The 18,083-nt window shown below is 45.8% G+C and overlaps 1 protein-coding gene across 2 annotated transcripts in view; it reads right to left on the bottom strand.

The window, feature by feature from the left end:
- The window catches only part of Hydin (Hydin, axonemal central pair apparatus protein), a 345,749-nt gene that overhangs the window by 293,367 nt on the left and 34,299 nt on the right, over positions 1 to 18,083 (bottom strand). For both annotated transcript variants that reach the window (XM_087594210.1, NM_001427650.1), the window contains 2 exon segments: positions 10,006 to 10,125; positions 6,644 to 6,778 (listed from right to left, as the gene is read on the bottom strand). In XM_087594210.1, coding sequence (XP_087450336.1) covers positions 6,644 to 6,778; positions 10,006 to 10,125 — 255 coding nt within the window.

The raw sequence follows: 18,083 nt of genomic DNA, 5'->3' as shown, positions 1-18,083 counted from the left end.
CCTGTAAGAATGTCACGGCCAAACTGCCTCCTCACTGTGGCACCAGAATGAGGATCAAAATTAAAGTTTTCTTCTGAAAAACTTGCCTGCTCTGTGGTATTGTGTTACTGGTGAGAGATGGACACAGTGCTTAAAAATCACTAAGATTAATTTTTAATGGTTTCGCTACAAAAAGAGATGGCTACACTGAAGTAATAGACATGTTATTAGTTACTGTCAGCTAATTACATACGTGTGGTACGCATGTGTGTATGTATTAAAAGTTATTAGGCATAGTGTGTGTGTATGTGAGTGTGTATGTGTGTGTATGCGTATGCGTGTGTATGTGTGTATGTGTGTATACATATTAAAAGTTGTCAGGCATGAAAGGATAAGCCTTTCACCCCAGCACTGGGGAGGCAGAAGCAGAAGGATCCTTATGTGTTTGAGGTCAGCCTGTTTCACACAGTGAGACCTGGATGATGAGGGATGACCCTCGCTGAATTACTATAGAAACAGATGCAGACAGCGTACACCTCCTGAAGTGATGCAGCATGAATCTAATCACGGCTCTGACCGACCCAAGAGTTTATAATCCCCAGAGGACAGATGACCATTCTAAATAAGCCAATGGAGACCAATGGAGAAACCTCACTGATTGAAACAAACTGGCTCGACAGGGGAAACCTGAATACTGACTGAGATGGTGGTTATGGGTCAAGGGACCAGGGTTATGTTTACATTTTCTGGTGATCTTATTGATATCTTGACAGGTCCTTATCTTCAGAGACAGATATTGAAGTATTTGTAGTCTAAATAAGATGTTATAGGGATTTAAAATCCACTGTGGCAAGGAGTAGACAGATAAAGCCAGAGCGCTCATGCAGTGGTCATTTGAAATCTCCGTGATGTGAACTCAGTTCTCTGAGTTATGCTCCCATAATCAAAAGGTCTTGCAGAGTTCGTTGCAGCTTCCTCTCATGTTTCTATACTTCCCCAAACCTCCTCCTCTCAGCTCCTATAACCTCTTCCCCTCTGGTTTTTCTAGCAGCTTCCTCTGCTGCTGCCCCACGAGCCTTCTGGTGCTTTCCTGAGCTCCTGGCCAGCATATTTCTGCCACAGGGCTTTTATACTTTGTCCCTTTTCCCAGAAGGCTCTTCCCATAGGCATTTGCACGGCTGATGGTAACTTGGTACCCAGATGTCACCTCAACTGAAGGAAAGGCATCCCCATCATTGTCTCTTCTCTATCGTGTCAGCGTTGACACAGATTTATGCAGTAGCAGGTCCACTTACTGTGGGTCAGAAGCTTCGTGAAGGCCAAACCTTGTTCCATTAGCCTCTGTGCTTTAGCTCAAACAATCCACTGAGTGAGTGAGAGAACATTATTTGTCCTTCATATGTTGGCTTGAATCCTGAACTATGACAAGAATCCCAGCGAGTCTTATCAGGCTAATGATCAAATGATACTCCATCAGTCCTGAAGGCTTAAAGGCAGACATATGGCTCATGGAAGGCACAAAAGCAAATGCAGACAGTGTCCTTCCCAGAGTCCTTGGACATTGTTCTTTTGGTTGAGACAATCAGAAAGGATGTTAATTTATAATATATTCAGACCAGAAATGGCTTCTTACATGCTTCTGCCTTTAGGATCTCTATAGGACACATTCAAATTGAAAGGAAAACTACGTTATATTTTCCTGGAGTTAACTGATGCTCTGTTTCAGTGTGTCTCGTACTGTGTTAGGCTGTGGCTTATAGAAAGGACCTAGACAGGACTAGGAAGAGCTAAATTTGAGCAAGAAAAACTAAAGCCTGAAACAAAATTGCTGATCGGGAGAGTCAGCTACGATGAAAATGCCCATAACTCCAGGGCTAAGCTGGAGCATTAGTAGTTAAAGTGGCCCTCAGTTAGACATTGGCTTCAAGGTTGGTCTCGTTGACCAGAGACCTGATCACATACCCTACCCCCTCAGGAGATTTTATAGTATCTACTCTTTAATTCAAAGCTTTGGAAGTACAGTTTATCATTATTATACATCTAGAGCACATAAAACATGGTTTTCTCCTGTCCTTCTTGAGACACGTATTAAATTTCATAGGAAAGCCATTTTGATACCTAATTGGATATTTTCCCTAGAAACATACTCAGAAGAGCATAACAAATGCCGATATAGCCATCACCTAGACTTAGCCATAATTAATGAGCCTTCGTGCTGGCTCCATCTAAACATGGTTATTAAAACCCCACCCTGCATCCCTCCCCCAATGCTGCTACAGTCTCACATAGCAGCACTGTAGAAACATGCTTTCTTGATTCTAAGTCAGTGTCCTATGTTTCCCTCTGACCGAGGCTTAATATTTTCCCAACTCAATTTAATGATAAAGATTACAATCTAAGAGGCCAAGAAAACTAATGACAGGCTCCAGAATTCCTTGGTACTATTTGATAATAACACTGACTATTATACGTCCATGGTGCATGATACACGCACTGGTACTATTAGACTAATATTAAGTCTGGGGGGAGGGATAGGGAAAGTCACAGTGAACTGACTGCACCTGTTGTCTGAGCATTTGGCATTCTTAGCAATTGTCATACGCAGGAAGCCAATCAATACATGACAGGGAAGCCTGGAAATTGTATTACCATCCTCAGTGTGCAAATATACACAGGTGCTGACAATTCGACTGAAAAGGGGTGAGCTTATTAAATGTGGCACGCTGCAATTTACACATCTCACGCTCCAGATGTGAGGGGCTTGGAGCGAGGAGAGCAGCAGGGGACACGGAATGGCGTGAACCCTCTGACTATCCATCTGGCTAGCTGAAGAAACAGGGCCACCCAGCAGGCATGATTGACTGTTTCCTAAAGCAAATCTGGCTTCGCTTCTCCGCTGCTGCCTTCTCGAGCTGCGTGGACGGGGCAGGCCTGAACCTAGCTGGTCATTCTGTGCACCGGCCCTGTCAGCTTCCCAACAGTGAGGATGAGTGGGATGCTGAATACTGGATCCTGTGGGCAGCAGCCAAGGAAACTGACTCCATCTTCAGAAAAAAGAAAGAGCTCTGTAAACTGGAGAATCACCTACAGCCGATCCCAACACAAGTTCCTCCCCCCCTTTCTTTTTCCTTTACTGGAAGCTGAACTCAGAGCCTCCTGCTTGCTGGGCAAGTCCTCAATCAATGACCTGTTTCCTTGGGTCCTTTCTTCCCCCCTCTCCCTCTCTCTCTCTCTCTCTCTCTCTCTCTCTCTCTCTCTCTCTCCTTCCTTCTCCTCCTTCCTCTCTCTCTCTCTCTCTCCTTCCTTCTCCTCCTTCCTCTCTCTCTCTCTCTCTCTCTCTCTCCTTCCTTCTCCTCCTTCCTCTCTCTCTCTTTCTCTCTCTCCTTCCTTCCTTCCTCCTCCTTCCTTCCTCCCTCTTTTTTCTTTCTTTCTTTCTTTCTTTCTTTCTTTCTTTCTTTCTTTCTTTCTTTCTCTCTTTCTTTCTTTCTTCATTTTGTTTTAGTCAAGAGACAGGGACCTGGTAAGATATCCAGGTTGGCCTTGAACTCACTCTATAGCCCAAGAAGACCTTGACCTCGAGGTTGGTCTGCTTCACCCTCTTAGGTAGTTAGGATTGTGAGCCTAGGCCACCAGGCCTGCTTATCAAATCCTAAAGGAATTTAAAACTGGAGGAGTGCATTTCTCCTAGGCGGCCATTACTCTCACCATGACTCCTTACACGTGTTTGTCAACCTCCATGGCATTAAAGCTCTATAACAACATTTAACTTGCTTTAAATCAGAGGCGAATGAAGTGTCAAGGGGGTAATCCATCATCTGGAGTAGGACAAAGAGTACAAAATGAAGCCAAGCACATGAATCCTTGAGGAGAATGTTATATAAAAATTATAGATAAAGTAAATGCCAAAGTACATAAAATATATTCTGACCATTACTTGGGGCATACACACACACTACAGTGTTCAGCTTTGGTTATGGAAACTTAAACACAGAAGCCAACAGAATAGTGTGACGGACTCCGGCAAACCCTACACCACCCAGATTCACCTGTAAGCAACTGCCCTTCATTCAGGCTCTGTCCAGCCCTCAGCCCACTCACCTCCCTACCACTGTAGTTTCTAAGTAAGGTGTTCATGGGTGTTGGAAAGCACAAATATTAAATACACAGTTTTGACGATCAAAATCGTCATGTAGTGCATACACCTAAGACCAGAGACTATTTATTCTGTCTCCCTGATTACGCTGCACTGTACTCCATGTCCTCTGGAAGCCCCGTGTGGAACTCTCGTAGCCAGAGCTCCTGCAGGTGGTGCAGTACCACCTTCCCCCAGAAAACACATTTTTCTCCTGCTAAGGAAGAAGACAAAACTGGGAACTGAGTCCCCAAATCAGACATGCTCTGCAGTTCAGGCCACACAGAGGCTTGCAACCTGCTATCCACAAAACAATGGGGGCCAGCATCTGACACCGCAGCCCCAGCCAGACCCAGGTTCTTTTGCTTCACAGCTAGAGAGCCTGAGGGCGGGGAAGGATCGATTCAACAATCCACAGCTAAAAGTCTCATATCAGGACATGGCTTCTCACTTGTTTTACTGGTTACCAAGCACATCAGTAATTCCATAAACACAACCCAAGAGATAAACAGCAGTATGACCGGTGACATGTCAGGAAGCCAGCCACAGGAGACTGTGCCCCTCCCTGCCCTGCAGAAAAGGAGTCACGGCCACATTAGTGGTGAGACTGCTGGTAATGATAGTAACAGCATATAATAAGTATTAGTGGCAGAGAGGCCGTTCAGAGCTAACTTATCTAGTTCCTCTATTGATTCCAGCTATAATGGCGCTCGTATCTATCTATACCCGCTGCTAACACGCATGCCTCCTGTGAGCATTATCCTTAGCCCACCTCTTTATTCTAGTGCTTTCTTTGTTGTTGAGAATTTCATACATGTATATAAGTAAATATGATCATATCTATTTCTTTTTTTTTTTTTTTTTGGTTCTTTTTTTTTTTCGGAGCTGGTAACTGAACCCAGGGCCTTGCGCTTCATAGGCAAGCGCTCTACCGCTGAGCTAAATCACCAACCTCATATCTATCTCTTATTTCTCCATCCACGCCCTCACACTCTCTTCCAGTCAGCCCCTCCCAATTTTATATTCCCCTCTCTTTTGATAACTCATTAAGTCCATTTAGCGCCGCCCTTGTGTACAAAGGTGGGGGGGCACCCCTGGAACACAGGAAGGCCATATCCTCAAAAGAGGATGATTGTTCCTCCCCCAGCAACTGCCGCTCAGAAAGAGATGGTACCTGAAAATCATTCCCTCATCTCTCGCTACCTGTGCTGACAGCAGAGCCTGCTGTTCATGTCCAGGTAAGTGATGCTTTCTGTTCTACCTCCTTCTCATGGTGGTGAATCCCTTCCCTCCCCCCTCAGCCTCCGGTTGGGCTAACCAACAATCCTGCCCAGGGAAGGGAGCTTCCCTCTGACTCCTGCATCCTTGCTCCTTCCCTCCAAGGCAAGACTGGGCTTCCCGGGACCTAGACGAGTCTTCGGGTGGTGCTGAGGGAAAGTGGCCTCATCTTTTGGTGTGCAGGCTTTTCCTTGGCTGTTCGTGTGCAGACAGGGTTCAGCGGCTCAGGCAGATCTCTGGTGTTAGAGCCTCCTTCCCTGCTGTGCTCGAGGAGGACTCTAAGGTTAAGTCAGTCTCTTACGGAGGACTTCAATCTCAGCCTAGAGCCCTGGCCATGTTTTCGCTATGGCTGAGGGTGAGTGTGATCAATATTTGAATTTAGGTCTCTTTTTCAGGTAGGTTGGGATTCTGGGAGGAGGGATATATGACCCACTAGTTTCCAAAACATCTAAAACCATAGTTTTTAATCCTTTATCTCAGATCACTGCTTCCAGACTATACCTTTTCTTTATTGGTGGCCCTTTGACAGTATATAGTATAAACCTGTCGGGTTAGAGGCTAGCAGGGGGTGTCCAGCAGGATCAGGCTTTCTCACACCTAGGGACTTAGGGCTCACAGACACAACAGTACTTAGCTTATCACTAGTACGGCCCCCCTCCCTCCTATCCCCCTCCTCCTTTCTCCTCTTAATACAACCATATCTAATAAGAGTGCTGTCTACAGCTCTCCTGTTATGTTTGTTCATGGCTTGACCTCCAGGATTCATAGGCAGGAGATAGATCTTTAACATGATGGTATTGGGAGGTGGTATCCCTTTAAGAGGTAGAGCCTGGCAGGGTGGGTGGAGGAAGCCATTGCTGGTCCTTCTGCAAGTTGTAGTTTCCTTGATCACCATTCCATCTCTCCTTTGTAGATGATGCCGTCCACCAGGAGGTGACTCAGCTATGGGAGCAGTGGGGCTTGCTGGAGTTAGACCTGTGCTATTTGGAGTGTCAGCCTCGAAGACTGGGAGCTAGATGCAACTCTTCTTTACACATGCTCACCCTAAGGCATTCCACCACAATAGCAAACCAGCAACAAAACCCCAGACTGATACAACTACGAGAGCCACCAAGATGACCCTCACACCACCACAGCCCGCTTCAAATACCACTGACACTCCCATGGACACTGGCAGCCCTGTGGTGAGTGTTTGGAGTCGGACTACAAAGTGCTAGAGACACATAAACGGTCTTTTGCCAGTGTTGTGATTACCTTGTTCTCCTCTGGAGTGAAGAGGATTCGGAATATGGACGGCACTCCCGGGGCTACCTTGTGGCCGATGTCTTTGGGGCTGATGATTTTAAAGTAAGGTGAGCTTTCTTCAACAACTTTTACCATCCTTGGGATCTGCGGGAGAAACACAGGATGGCCTCATGTATGAGGGAAAGGTAGAGGAGAAGCACAAACTTCAGAGTCGAGCGAGTGCAGTCAGGCCTCCGTCCACTCTTTGCTGGGTCTCTGGCCCTGATCAGGGTTTCAGTTGTTTCAAATGCAAAGGGAAATTGTATCTACCCTTATCCTAAGGGCTCAACAGTCAGTCTTTATGACACATTAACTCTGCTTTTACTAACATTATTATTATTATTCACGTTTGTTAGCATTCCAAGTCTGTGTTCATTTTAGAGCTGAAATGACTTTCTTCAGAATGGACTGCTCAATGTGTTGCATACGTGTGTCCCCCCCAAATCCACCTCACCCCCACCCTAACCCCGCACTGCACAGCAGAATTAAGCTGCCTGTCTCAACATTTGGAAAGTGTTTGAGAAAAGACATCCCACGGTGCTCTCAGGACCATCCCTGGGACATGATGTGCCACCCCATCCTCACAATGGGTTTTTAGCTTTGAGGTAATACCCAGGCCAGAGGAAGAAAGTAAATCCATCAAGCACTGGGTTTGGGGAGACCTGACTCCACCCACCCTATTCATAGGAACATCATCAAGAAATAAGAACAAAAGGCAGACGGATAACCCTTAACTGATCTCAGGGCCAGCTTCAAACTGTTTTATTCTTTTAAGGTCTTGGCCTCTGCTCCCCTGGTCTTGCCCAGAGATATATAACTCTATCCCAGATAGTATAAATAAGAAATACAATTAAGAAGCAAATGGGAGTGGTCAGGGGTGGAAGATCTATACACACACACACACACACACACACACACACACACACACACACACACGTGCGCACCCACACACATCAGGGGAATGGTTTACTTGGGATTTTTCTGGGGTTTGAGACAAGATCTTCCTATGTAACTCAGAATAGCCTCAAGCACATGGTCCTCCTACTTCAGATTCATGAGTACTGGGACCTTACCTGCTAAAGAGTATTTGTTAATGACTCAAAATAGTAGAAGAGAGTTAAGTACAGCTAAGTCAACCAGTTAAAAGATGACCTGAGGTCACAAGTAAAACATGGAGAGAAAGGAACTCCCATGACCTTGAAAAGATTTATAAAGAAACACCGAAAGGAATGAGAAGGCTCTTAGGAGCAGAGAGGGAGGCGTCAAGGAACATGCATTGTGCCAGGTGCAGTGGCACAGGCCTTGAATCACAGCACCCAGGAGGGGGTAGACAGATCTCAGGCTGGCTTGTCTGTATAGGAGACTCTGGAGAGAGGAGTGGTGGTGGTGCACATTTCGGACAGGAAAAGAGCAGTATGTGTGTTGTGCGTCCTTTACTAAGAGCATCGCTGGAGCTGGAGAGAAGATGACTCAATGCAAAGAGCACACACTCAGTTCCAAGCACCTACCCTGAGTGGTTCATAACGGCCTGCAACCCCAGATCCAGGGTCATCCGACACTTCTGCTTACCATGGGCATTTGTATGACCATGAAGGAAGAGGAACAGAGAGCTTGTGTCAGCCTCTCCGCGCACAGCGTGGTGTAAGTCAAGTGAGAGCAGACCTGCCTATCCTGGAGAAAGCTTATCTGCTTGCAGATAACTGAACTTTCCCGGGCTGAGGAATTTCCATGGGGCCAATGTTTTGGTTGCATCTCACCCGAGAGAAAGGTGGGTTATCCAAAAAACTGTGCCCTTTGGGAGATGAAATGTATACATCCCCCTACCCATGACTTCCTCATATACACCTACTGATAACCACTTCTTGTTTAGAGTCACGTGGGATTACCAAATGCCCTTTAGGCTAGTCCTGCTTCATCCTTACTAGTCTAATAAAACCTAAAATGGTGTAAAATATCAGTAAGAGGGGAAAGGGGAATTCTACACAAGAAAACAAACCTGTTGGCAGCCCCATGTGGAAAGTCCTAATGTCTACAGCATGTGACTCTTCTTGAGGTCTGGGGACATGACCCTGGTCACCTTCAGTTCTTCCTCATCTCTCCACCAGGCCCTGAGCTTCTGTCCTGAGCTTCTCTTGCTAATAACACTGCAGCCAGAGACAAACGCACAGACCCAGACTATAAATGTACCATTGTCTACAGAGTGGCTTTGCTGGCGTTAAATCACCCTATTGATCTCCGAAAGGCATGTCTTCGCACTTGCTTTGGGCTGCTGCACAGACTCATTTCTCATTTTTCTTGTAGCTCAGCTCCCTTCGTCCACATGCCTAGATTCCTGTCGTCTTCCCCTGAAGTTTAGGACTGTGGAGATGCACGCCCCTCGCACACCATCTGCTTATTTCTGCACTTAACTGTGCTTAAAGCTTCCTCATAACCCTTCTTCTGTTACGGCCAGGTGTCAAGGAAATCCTCTGGCGATGGATTCTTTTCTTTGAAACAAACCTTAGTTTATCTTTAAAGAAAAAGACGTAAGACTGGGGAAGAAACCCTCAGTTGGAATTTCAAAGGAGCATGGTGTGGATACTGAGAGAAGCCCTTTGGACACAATGTCTGAAGGCTATTTCACGTAATAGGGAGAAGACAACAAGAGGAGAGAGCTACAGAAGAGGCTTCTAGAAATAGTTTGAGGAATGTGAGTATCAATGCTCACATTTGCTAGTCCTCTGAGCGGATAATTCCTTGAGCTGGGTTAGTGGGGTCTACATTCTGAGTCTGCACTAGTCCTAGGCATTTAGCCCCGATGCAATCCTAGCCCAGACACAAGCACTCCCTGTCATTCATCAAACCCACACTTTTTGCATGCGAGGTTGGGGCGTGGGGCTGAAGGGATGGCTTAGCAGTTAAGAGCACTGGCTGCTCTTCCAGAGGGCCTGACTTAGATTTTAAGCACCCACATTGTGGCTCACAACCATCTGTAACTCCAGTTCCGGGAGATCTGATGCCCTCTACAGGCCTCTGTTGGCAGTGCACCTTACATATGTGCAGGCCAAATGCTCACATACATAAAATAAAAAATAAATAAATCTTTTTTAAAGAGGAATTTCGAGCACACGTTGGGAGTTTGCCATCTGTTGGGCACTGCAGTGGACGGTACAGGTAGCAACAATCAGACCTAGCTTTGTATTAGTGAAACTTGAAGTCAATGAGCATGTTTGCATAATATTTTCCTATGTCCGTCAAATTAAAGAGTGTACCCAAGACCCTGCAGAATCCAGCTTACCGACCCATCCTCCAGAGTTCTAGGAAAGTTCACCTACACCAGCGAACATACTTACTTTGTCGTTGTTCCTCAAAACCAATGGCACTTCATAGACTTCACAGGGAGAATAGTTCTGGAATATGATTTCTGATGGAAAGGGCTGGAACAAGGCCTGATCCAAGTCAACTCTGGAAAACTGCAGTTGGGAGACAAAATTATACAGAATGTGGATCGGTGGCAGAGGTGGCTAGGGTAAATAATGCAAATTACTCATTAAAATAAAGAACACGCGGACCACTCAAAGGGGGAGCCACCATAATAGTTAGAATCAGTGAGACAATAGAGAGCTTACAGCACAAGCATGAGGACCTGAGTTCTAATCCTCAGGACCCACTTAGGAAGCCAGGCATGGTGGTGCATGCCCTCGCACCAAGACTGGGGAGGTAAAAGCAAGTGGATCTCTGGAGCACACTGGCCATACAGCATTGCCTCACCAGCTACTTCCAGACCCCAGCAAGAGAACCTCAAAAGACAAGTTGGATGGCTCCTCAGAAACAAGAGCTAGGGTTGCACACAGGTTCATGCACATACATGTATGCACATACGCACGCATGCACCTACGCACACACGCATGAATGTACTCGTGAGCACACATGTGCACAGACAGATGCAAAAAAGTCCATTATTTCTTTGCTAAAACAGAAAATAAGCTAATAAGACTACTAACCCAGACTTTGGAATCTAAACATGGTAAATGGGATCTTTTGAGCCAGCTACCCTCTGTCAATAACTCAAGCGTTCCATCAACCTGCTCAGTCGCACTGCTAACAAGATCACACGTAATTGCTAGCTAGCTCCAGGAGAGAGCGGCTAGATGGGCGTAGAGAGCACAGTGGATACAGACAATTGGATTACACCCGAGTCCATGCTTTAGCCTGGGGGACGGGGCTGAGATATGCACTCTTGAACCTGCAGCAAGGCTAGAGAGATAGAGACTGGAGTTCCAATGCTTGTCAAGGAAGGAGAGGACTCTGATGGGCTTTGCTCTCATTGGCCTGTGGCTGCCACAGAGTAAGGATGGACTAGGGTCCCTGGGGCGTTCAGTGTTAGTTCTCTGTGAGGTCTGAAGCAAATAACCTGATCCCCTCTGAAAGAAGAGAGAGTCACCACAGGATTTGGGTAATTTATGCGATCTCCCATTTGTGAATGTTTCCAGCTCACAAACAAGAATGCTTTGTAAACTGCAAAATATTTGCAGATTGTAATTATACCAACCCTGCAGAAAAGCGGTGTGATCCACTCTCTGAAACACAAGGCAGGGTCAGAAATGGTAAGGAAGTGAATGCAAATCCTACATCTTAAATGATGATGGGAACTCGGGGAGTGGGGGATTCAGCAGAGTGACCACAACTGAAGTGGAAATGGCATAGAGACATAGAGGTTAAGAGAACATTCAGATCAAGGAGGCAGATGGAGACCATAGAAAACGCAGAAGACTGGCAGGCAACAGAGCAAAGGCCTGAAATGAGTGTGTTTGGAGTAAGAGGGAAGGGGCATGATTGACAGAACGGTTTGACAGAGAGGTTTCTGTAGCTGATGACAGAGTCAAGACAAACATGCAGGAGGCCTTGTGAACTCAAGTCAGATTAAAAGGAAATCCATACCTCGGGAGATAATTGTAAAACCCTCGAAAGAAGGGCCAAAAATGTGCGGGAGATGCTAACAGGGAAAGGAGAGGATGCTTTTTAGGCAAGAAACAAAACGTGTTGGCTGATAACATAATTAACAAAAGGTAAAGCCTTCTGCAGAAATACTCTCTCCCCTAAAATCCTCCTTCAACAAAGAATTAAAACATTTTTAGAAAGACAAAATTTATACTTTTAACAGTTCCCAAAGGAAAACACTGAAGGGTATTTTCATAGAGGGGAAAATTATTTTAGATCTTCAGATACAGGGGGTCTGTATCTGAAGGATGATAAGGGGAAACTAGCTGTGCACTCTAAGAGAATGTGGGCTAGACAGACAATAATAGTGAGAACTTGTTTATCCGTGGGATGTGTCCACCAGCCAGGTACCTCACAGCAGACCTGGACTGGGCACAGCCCTCATCGTACCGCTGTGAGTTTCACCGGGCACTTGCTTTTTATCAGCATAATATGAGGGAAATTAACCCGAAATGAAAGTGCACATCTTATCACCTCCACTCGCAGAAAGGAAAAGTGAATCTACAGTGAAGGGTAGTTAGGCGGGTAATCTTATAGAGGAAAGGGGAGAAGCTGTGACCAAAAGATGGGCGTAAGTAATCTTCTGGAGGAACAGTGGTTATATGGACATGCTTACATTCACAATATATACAAATACACAGATGCAACACACAGGTTTTCATTTAAAAAAAAACCATCCTCCTTCCAAAAACATGCACAAGCCTAAATGCTCTTCATAAAACCTCACTGAGAATGACGGAGAAGCGCCACTGATCCCTGAGCGATGTCAACAGACAAAACAGCAAGGCCAGGTAGAATCCCTTCCTTCAAAGATGGGAGGCAATAGCAATCATAATAATAACCGAGCCAGGATGTACACACATACACACATGTATGCATATATACATATATGTCATAATACTTGAGAAAGAAGTAGAAAAATATAATAACCAGTGAAGTGTTTTTAATTTTATGTTTGAGTGGTGTGGTGTATGTGTTTGTATACGTGTGTGTGTGTGTGTGTCTATTGTGTGAGTGTGTGTTGTGAGAGAGAGTGTGTGTGAGTGCGTGTGTATGTGTGTGTGTGAGTGTGTGTGTGTGTGTGTGTGTGCGTGTGTGTATCCTGCCTCACAGGTCAGAGGTCCATGTTGAGTGTCTTCCTCTATCACCCCCAGGATTTCTTACTGAAGCTGGACTGAGTGAGTAGACTGTCTGGCCAACAAACTCCATCCATCCCCTGCCTCCGCCTCCTCGGCTCTCGGCTACTGATGCATGTTCCTGTGCCTGGCTTTTACATGAGGGATGGGGATGGGAACTCAGGTGCCTGGGGCTTCCATGACAACCACTTTACCCACTGAGCCATCTCCCCAGCTCTTGAATAAAGAACATGTGTCAGAAAATTATTGCTTGAGCAGTGAAAACTCTATGTGCTTATTTGTTTTTGTGGTGCTGGGGGCTGACCCTTGGCCTAGAGCAGGCTAGGCCAGTGCTCTACCCCTGACCTACATCCTCAGCCCCACAAAGCAGTAAAAATCCTAAACCATACCACGTCAACAAACGTTAAAACATATTATAGGAAAGCAATTATAAAAAAGCACAAAACAAATATTCGAGGATACAGAGAAGGCACGGCAGCTAGAAGAGATGAAAGTACGATTCGCCTTCCAATAAACTCTGAGCTCCCAATGTGTCAGGTTCCTTTCCACATGCTGAACACCGCAGAGTGAACAGAGCCACCAACAGCCGTGTCCTCACAGGGCTGAGGTGTAACCTCTCCCTGGCTTTACACTGACTCTCCCTTCTAATTGGAATGCCCTTTTCCAAACCTCTGCAAGGCTTCCTTCAGACATCTGTCTAGCTCAGAGACACAGCTTCGTATGTAACAGAGCAACCAATCTCCCATACTCTTATGAGAACTGTTCCTGATGCATGTGAAGAGGGCTGTCTTAGGGTTATTATTATTATTATTATTATTATTATCATCATCATCATCATCATCATCATCATCATCATCATCATCATCATTATTGCTGTGAAGAGACACCATAACCACAGCAACTCTTATAAAGGAAAACATTTGATTAGGTTAGGGCTGGCTGACAGTTCAGAGGTTTAGTTCATTATCAACATGGTGGGAAGCATGGCCGCTTGCAGGCGAACACAGCGCTGGAGAGGTAGCTGAGAATTCTCCATCTGGATCCACAGACAGCAGGAAAAGAATGCCACCCTGGGCATCGAAGCCCACCCCCCAGTGACATAGTTCCTCAAACAAGGCCACACCTACTCCAACAAGATCACACCTCTTAAGAGTGCCAGTCCCTGTGGCCCTATGGGGGCCATTTTTATCCAGACTACCTGGAAGGAGTGAGAAGGAAGGGTAGTCAGGAGGCAATAGCCACACAGCAGAGGAGAGAGGAGACATGAGTTAGGCAGGGTAGATGAAGTCAAGCCTTAGTCAGGATCCAGGGGTCGAGTCTAGATTTTATGAGAGTAATAGAAGTCACTGGTAGTTTTAGGTATGGGAGTAACATGACCTCATTTACATTTTAATTACACTTATATTTGTGTGTGTGTGTGTGTGTGTGTGTGTGTGTGCGTGCGCGCACGCACATACCTGCAAGCATGTGCTTACTGTGATGTGTCCATGGAGGTCTGATGAGTTTGTGGGAGTTGGTTCTCTCCTACCATGTGGGACCTGAGAATTGAACTGGGATCATCAGACTTAGTGGCAAGCTCCTTTACCCACTAATCCATCTTGCCAGGCCTCACTTCCATTTTTTAAACCTCATTCATGCCGTACTGTGGGTTGCTGGTAACAGAGGGCTATGATAGAAACAGAGAAGTAGAGGGCTGGGGAGATGGCTCAGCGGGTCAAGCACTTGTTACACGCTGGCCAGGCATGGCAACCCCAGCACTCAGAAGGCGGAGGAGTGATCTCAGGAGTAAGTTGGCTGTCTAGACTGACTAAATCTGGGAGCTCTTCACGTGAGAAGCCCTGCCTTAATGAATAAGTAAGGTGGAGAGTGCAAAAGCCCATATCAACCTCTACATACATGCACATGCATGTGCATGCTGCCCTCCACACATGCATGCAAACACAGACATGCACTGCATACCACACATACACACACCAGAGAGAGAGGGAGAGGGAGAGGGAAAGGGACTGGGAGAGGGACAGGGAGAGAGGGGGAGGGAGAGAGGGGGAGGGAGGAAAGGAGGGAGGGGAGGGAGGGAGATATCAGGGAGAAGTCTGAAGTGCTTGGAAAACAAGATACATGTAGTCACTGTCTGCAGGAGGTAAGAGGCAAAAGAAGAAACATAGGCTTTGAGAGACAGCTCAAATCTGCATTTGGATCTCCAACATATCAAGTTTGAGTAGGCAACACAAACAAACAGACTCACACGCGGGGGCTGGGAATGCAGCTCAGTGGAAACACAGTTGCCTACCACACAGGAGGCATCCGGTGCACCTCTCCAGCACCTTCAACATTAAATACATAAATAACAAGCACTAGAAGATCAAAGGTGCCATTTCCCTAAGGCACAGCGCGACCTATGAGTTATGACCTCATATGGGGGTCACGTAATTGAATATAAGGGGTCATGGAAAACTTATGCACAGTAAAAGTTTTCTGAGTGCACGACCCCAAATTAACTCAAAATCAAACGTGTAATGAAGCCAAGGGGTCTCTGGCAGCAAAGGTCTGTGCTGTACCTCATGACTTTACTGCAGCCTCAGCTTGAAACACACCATGCATGCTAATGAGATGGATGCGCATGCGTCACACCGCGGCTGCGGTTGCCCCTGTCCCAGCGAAGGCTGCTGGAGACTCTGTTCTACTAGGTGAATTACAACGCTTTTACAGGACATGCAGAGTTTCCTGTCCCTTCAGAAATGGTTACTTTCAGAAAAGGAAGACCTGTAATATTTTCCTGCAATCACTCCTCAGCACAGAAGTGTCAAATGAATGCATTTCTGGACCAGTCTGAGTGATTTTAAAATCTGTCTTTCTGTTGCTGATTTGAGTTTCTTCCTTCCTTTCTTTCTTTTTAAATAGTTGAATGAATTTTGGCTTAGAATTTATATAGGATTTCCAGCAGTTTCTGAACGGCCCTAAACAGGTCTCTGCCATCTTGTGCTTCATATCTCTGAAAAGCAGCATCTGAACACTGGGGATTATGATACCAAAATATCAATCATCTCTGAAAAAGGTTGATGATCCTCTCCATTCGTGGCTTATTTAACGAAGATTAATTCTTAATGAAAAATAAACAAACACATCCATCACATTAGTATGTAGATTTGCTTCCATATTTAATAAACGATTAAAATTGGGGGCCAGCAAGATGGCTTAATGGGTAAAGGTGCTTGCTGCCAAATCTGAGGATCTACGTCAGATTTCAGGGACCCACATGTCAGAAGGAGAGAGCCGACTCCCACCAGTTGTCCTCTGACCTCCACACACATGCCATTGTATAAGGCATGCACATGTGCACACACAATAAATAAATAAAATGCAATAAAAAATCAAAGGAAAGATAAAATGGCCAGTGATTGTTTTATAATCCATTCTTCATTTATTATCCGGTGTTGGTTTTGTGTACCTGTCTTTTCTGAAAGTATTTGATTTTTATTTATTCTTTTTTTTTTTTAGTATGATGATGGAAAGGGACACAGCATGTGTGTGTGTGTGTGTGTGTGTGTGTGTGCGCGCGCGCGCACGCGCACTCAGTGTTTGCTTGCATGTGTATGACACATGTGTAGACGTGAGAAATTCTGGAGTATCTGTTCTTGTCTCCCACCTTGTTTCAGGCAGAGGGGGTCCCTTGTTTGCTCGTGTACACTCCAGGCTGGCTGGCCCACGACTTCTGGGGATGGTCGAGTCTCCGGTTCTATCCCCGGTAGGAACACTGGGAGTACAGACTGTGCTACCATGCCTGTCTTTACGTGGGTGCTGGGGATTAGAACTCGGGTCCTCATATTTGTGCAGCAAGCACATTACCTACACAGTTATTTCCCCAGGTCTGTTTTACAGACTTATCTTCTACGCTTAAATGATCACGGTCAACTTAATATTTTTTCAGACAAAAAAGGGATCACATGTCAAACGTGAAAACATGTTTCGGAGGCTCTGAACTAGGAATGAATTTAAGAGAGAAAGGAGCGTTTCGGGGAAAGAAGGAAGGTTCCGGAAGTCAAGTCGGAAGAACACAGTCACTGTGATTTATCTGACACTAATGGATTACAAGGTTCACAAGAGAGATGTGAGTTCAGATGACTGGAGATGAGCAGAGTCTGCTGGACTGGACTTGGAGAGACAGACGCAGAAGGCAAAGGAAGGGACCCAGAGGACAGACTGCTCAGTGTCATTTCAATGAAGCAGATGAACACAAAGCTAAGGGGGGTTGGAGAGGAAATGCCAGGAGAGGAGCGGACAAGGAAGGCCTGGTGCACCCATAATTGATGCTCCTGAAGGGGGAATCCTTCAGAGGAACATAAAATGGTCGAAATGTTAAGAAATAAACTTCCTGCAGATAAAACGAGGTACACGGTGACACGGGAAAACCCAGTCACATCTGAGCAAAGTACTGAGCGTGAATGAGGGACACACAGTGATTATGCAGACTGGAGCGTGACTGGGCCTGTGGGGTGAGGGCTGAACCAGACTTTCAGCCTCTGTGAACATCATCTGATGCCAGAGATCATGAAGTAAAATATCCTCGGAGTTGTTGAAGGGAAAACACACGACTTTAGAATTGGGTGGGAAAGAACTCTGTAGTTAAACTAAGAGGGCCATATGCAAATAGTACCGAAGACATGGGGCTAAGATCTGTAAGTTCATCTAGGAGGAATTAACAGAGGCTGATGGTCCCTGGCATGGAGAGATGGTTCAAAGCCAGAGCACACATGGAAACAACCAAGAGAGCTGAAGGAGTGGGAGGGGACGTGAAGCAACCTGGTAATCTTGTCCTTCACAGATGTGGTCGGTGCAATACACTCAATGGTGCTACCTCTGCCAGTCCCTCGGAAGGGAGAAAAGAAACCACAGGAGGGCGAGTCAGCTCTGGGAAAGCTGTTCCTGCTCAGAAGTGAAGGGTGTTTGTCGTGGGAGGAATGCCATCAGCAAATAAAGACAGCAATGCTAAGGACAGCAGGGTCCTTAGGTCCTAGACAGTAAGAGCAAAGGCTTCAGAGAAGAGGTCCCAAGGGGAATGTAGCCCAGACAACTCAGGAATAGCTGGGATTTTGAGGGGGCCCACCTGCGGTAGCCCCATCAGTGAAGATTCATAATATAATTTATGCAGATGAGTGAGGCATATATCTTATGAAATTAACTAAAAAGTAGGAAACAAGATCTTTAGAAGCAATGATTGGTTTTAATGTTATGTTATGTAATGTTATTTATGTAATGTTATGAGTGCTTGGCCTCCGTGTATGTGTGTGCACTGT

This window comes from Rattus norvegicus, chromosome 19 (genome assembly GCF_021556685.1).
Source record: "Rattus norvegicus strain SHRSP/BbbUtx chromosome 19, alternate assembly SHRSP_T2T, whole genome shotgun sequence".
NCBI lineage: Eukaryota > Metazoa > Chordata > Mammalia > Rodentia > Muridae > Rattus > Rattus norvegicus.
The sequence above is the reverse complement of the archived record's forward strand: the minus strand, read 5'-3'. Positions and strand labels throughout refer to the sequence as shown.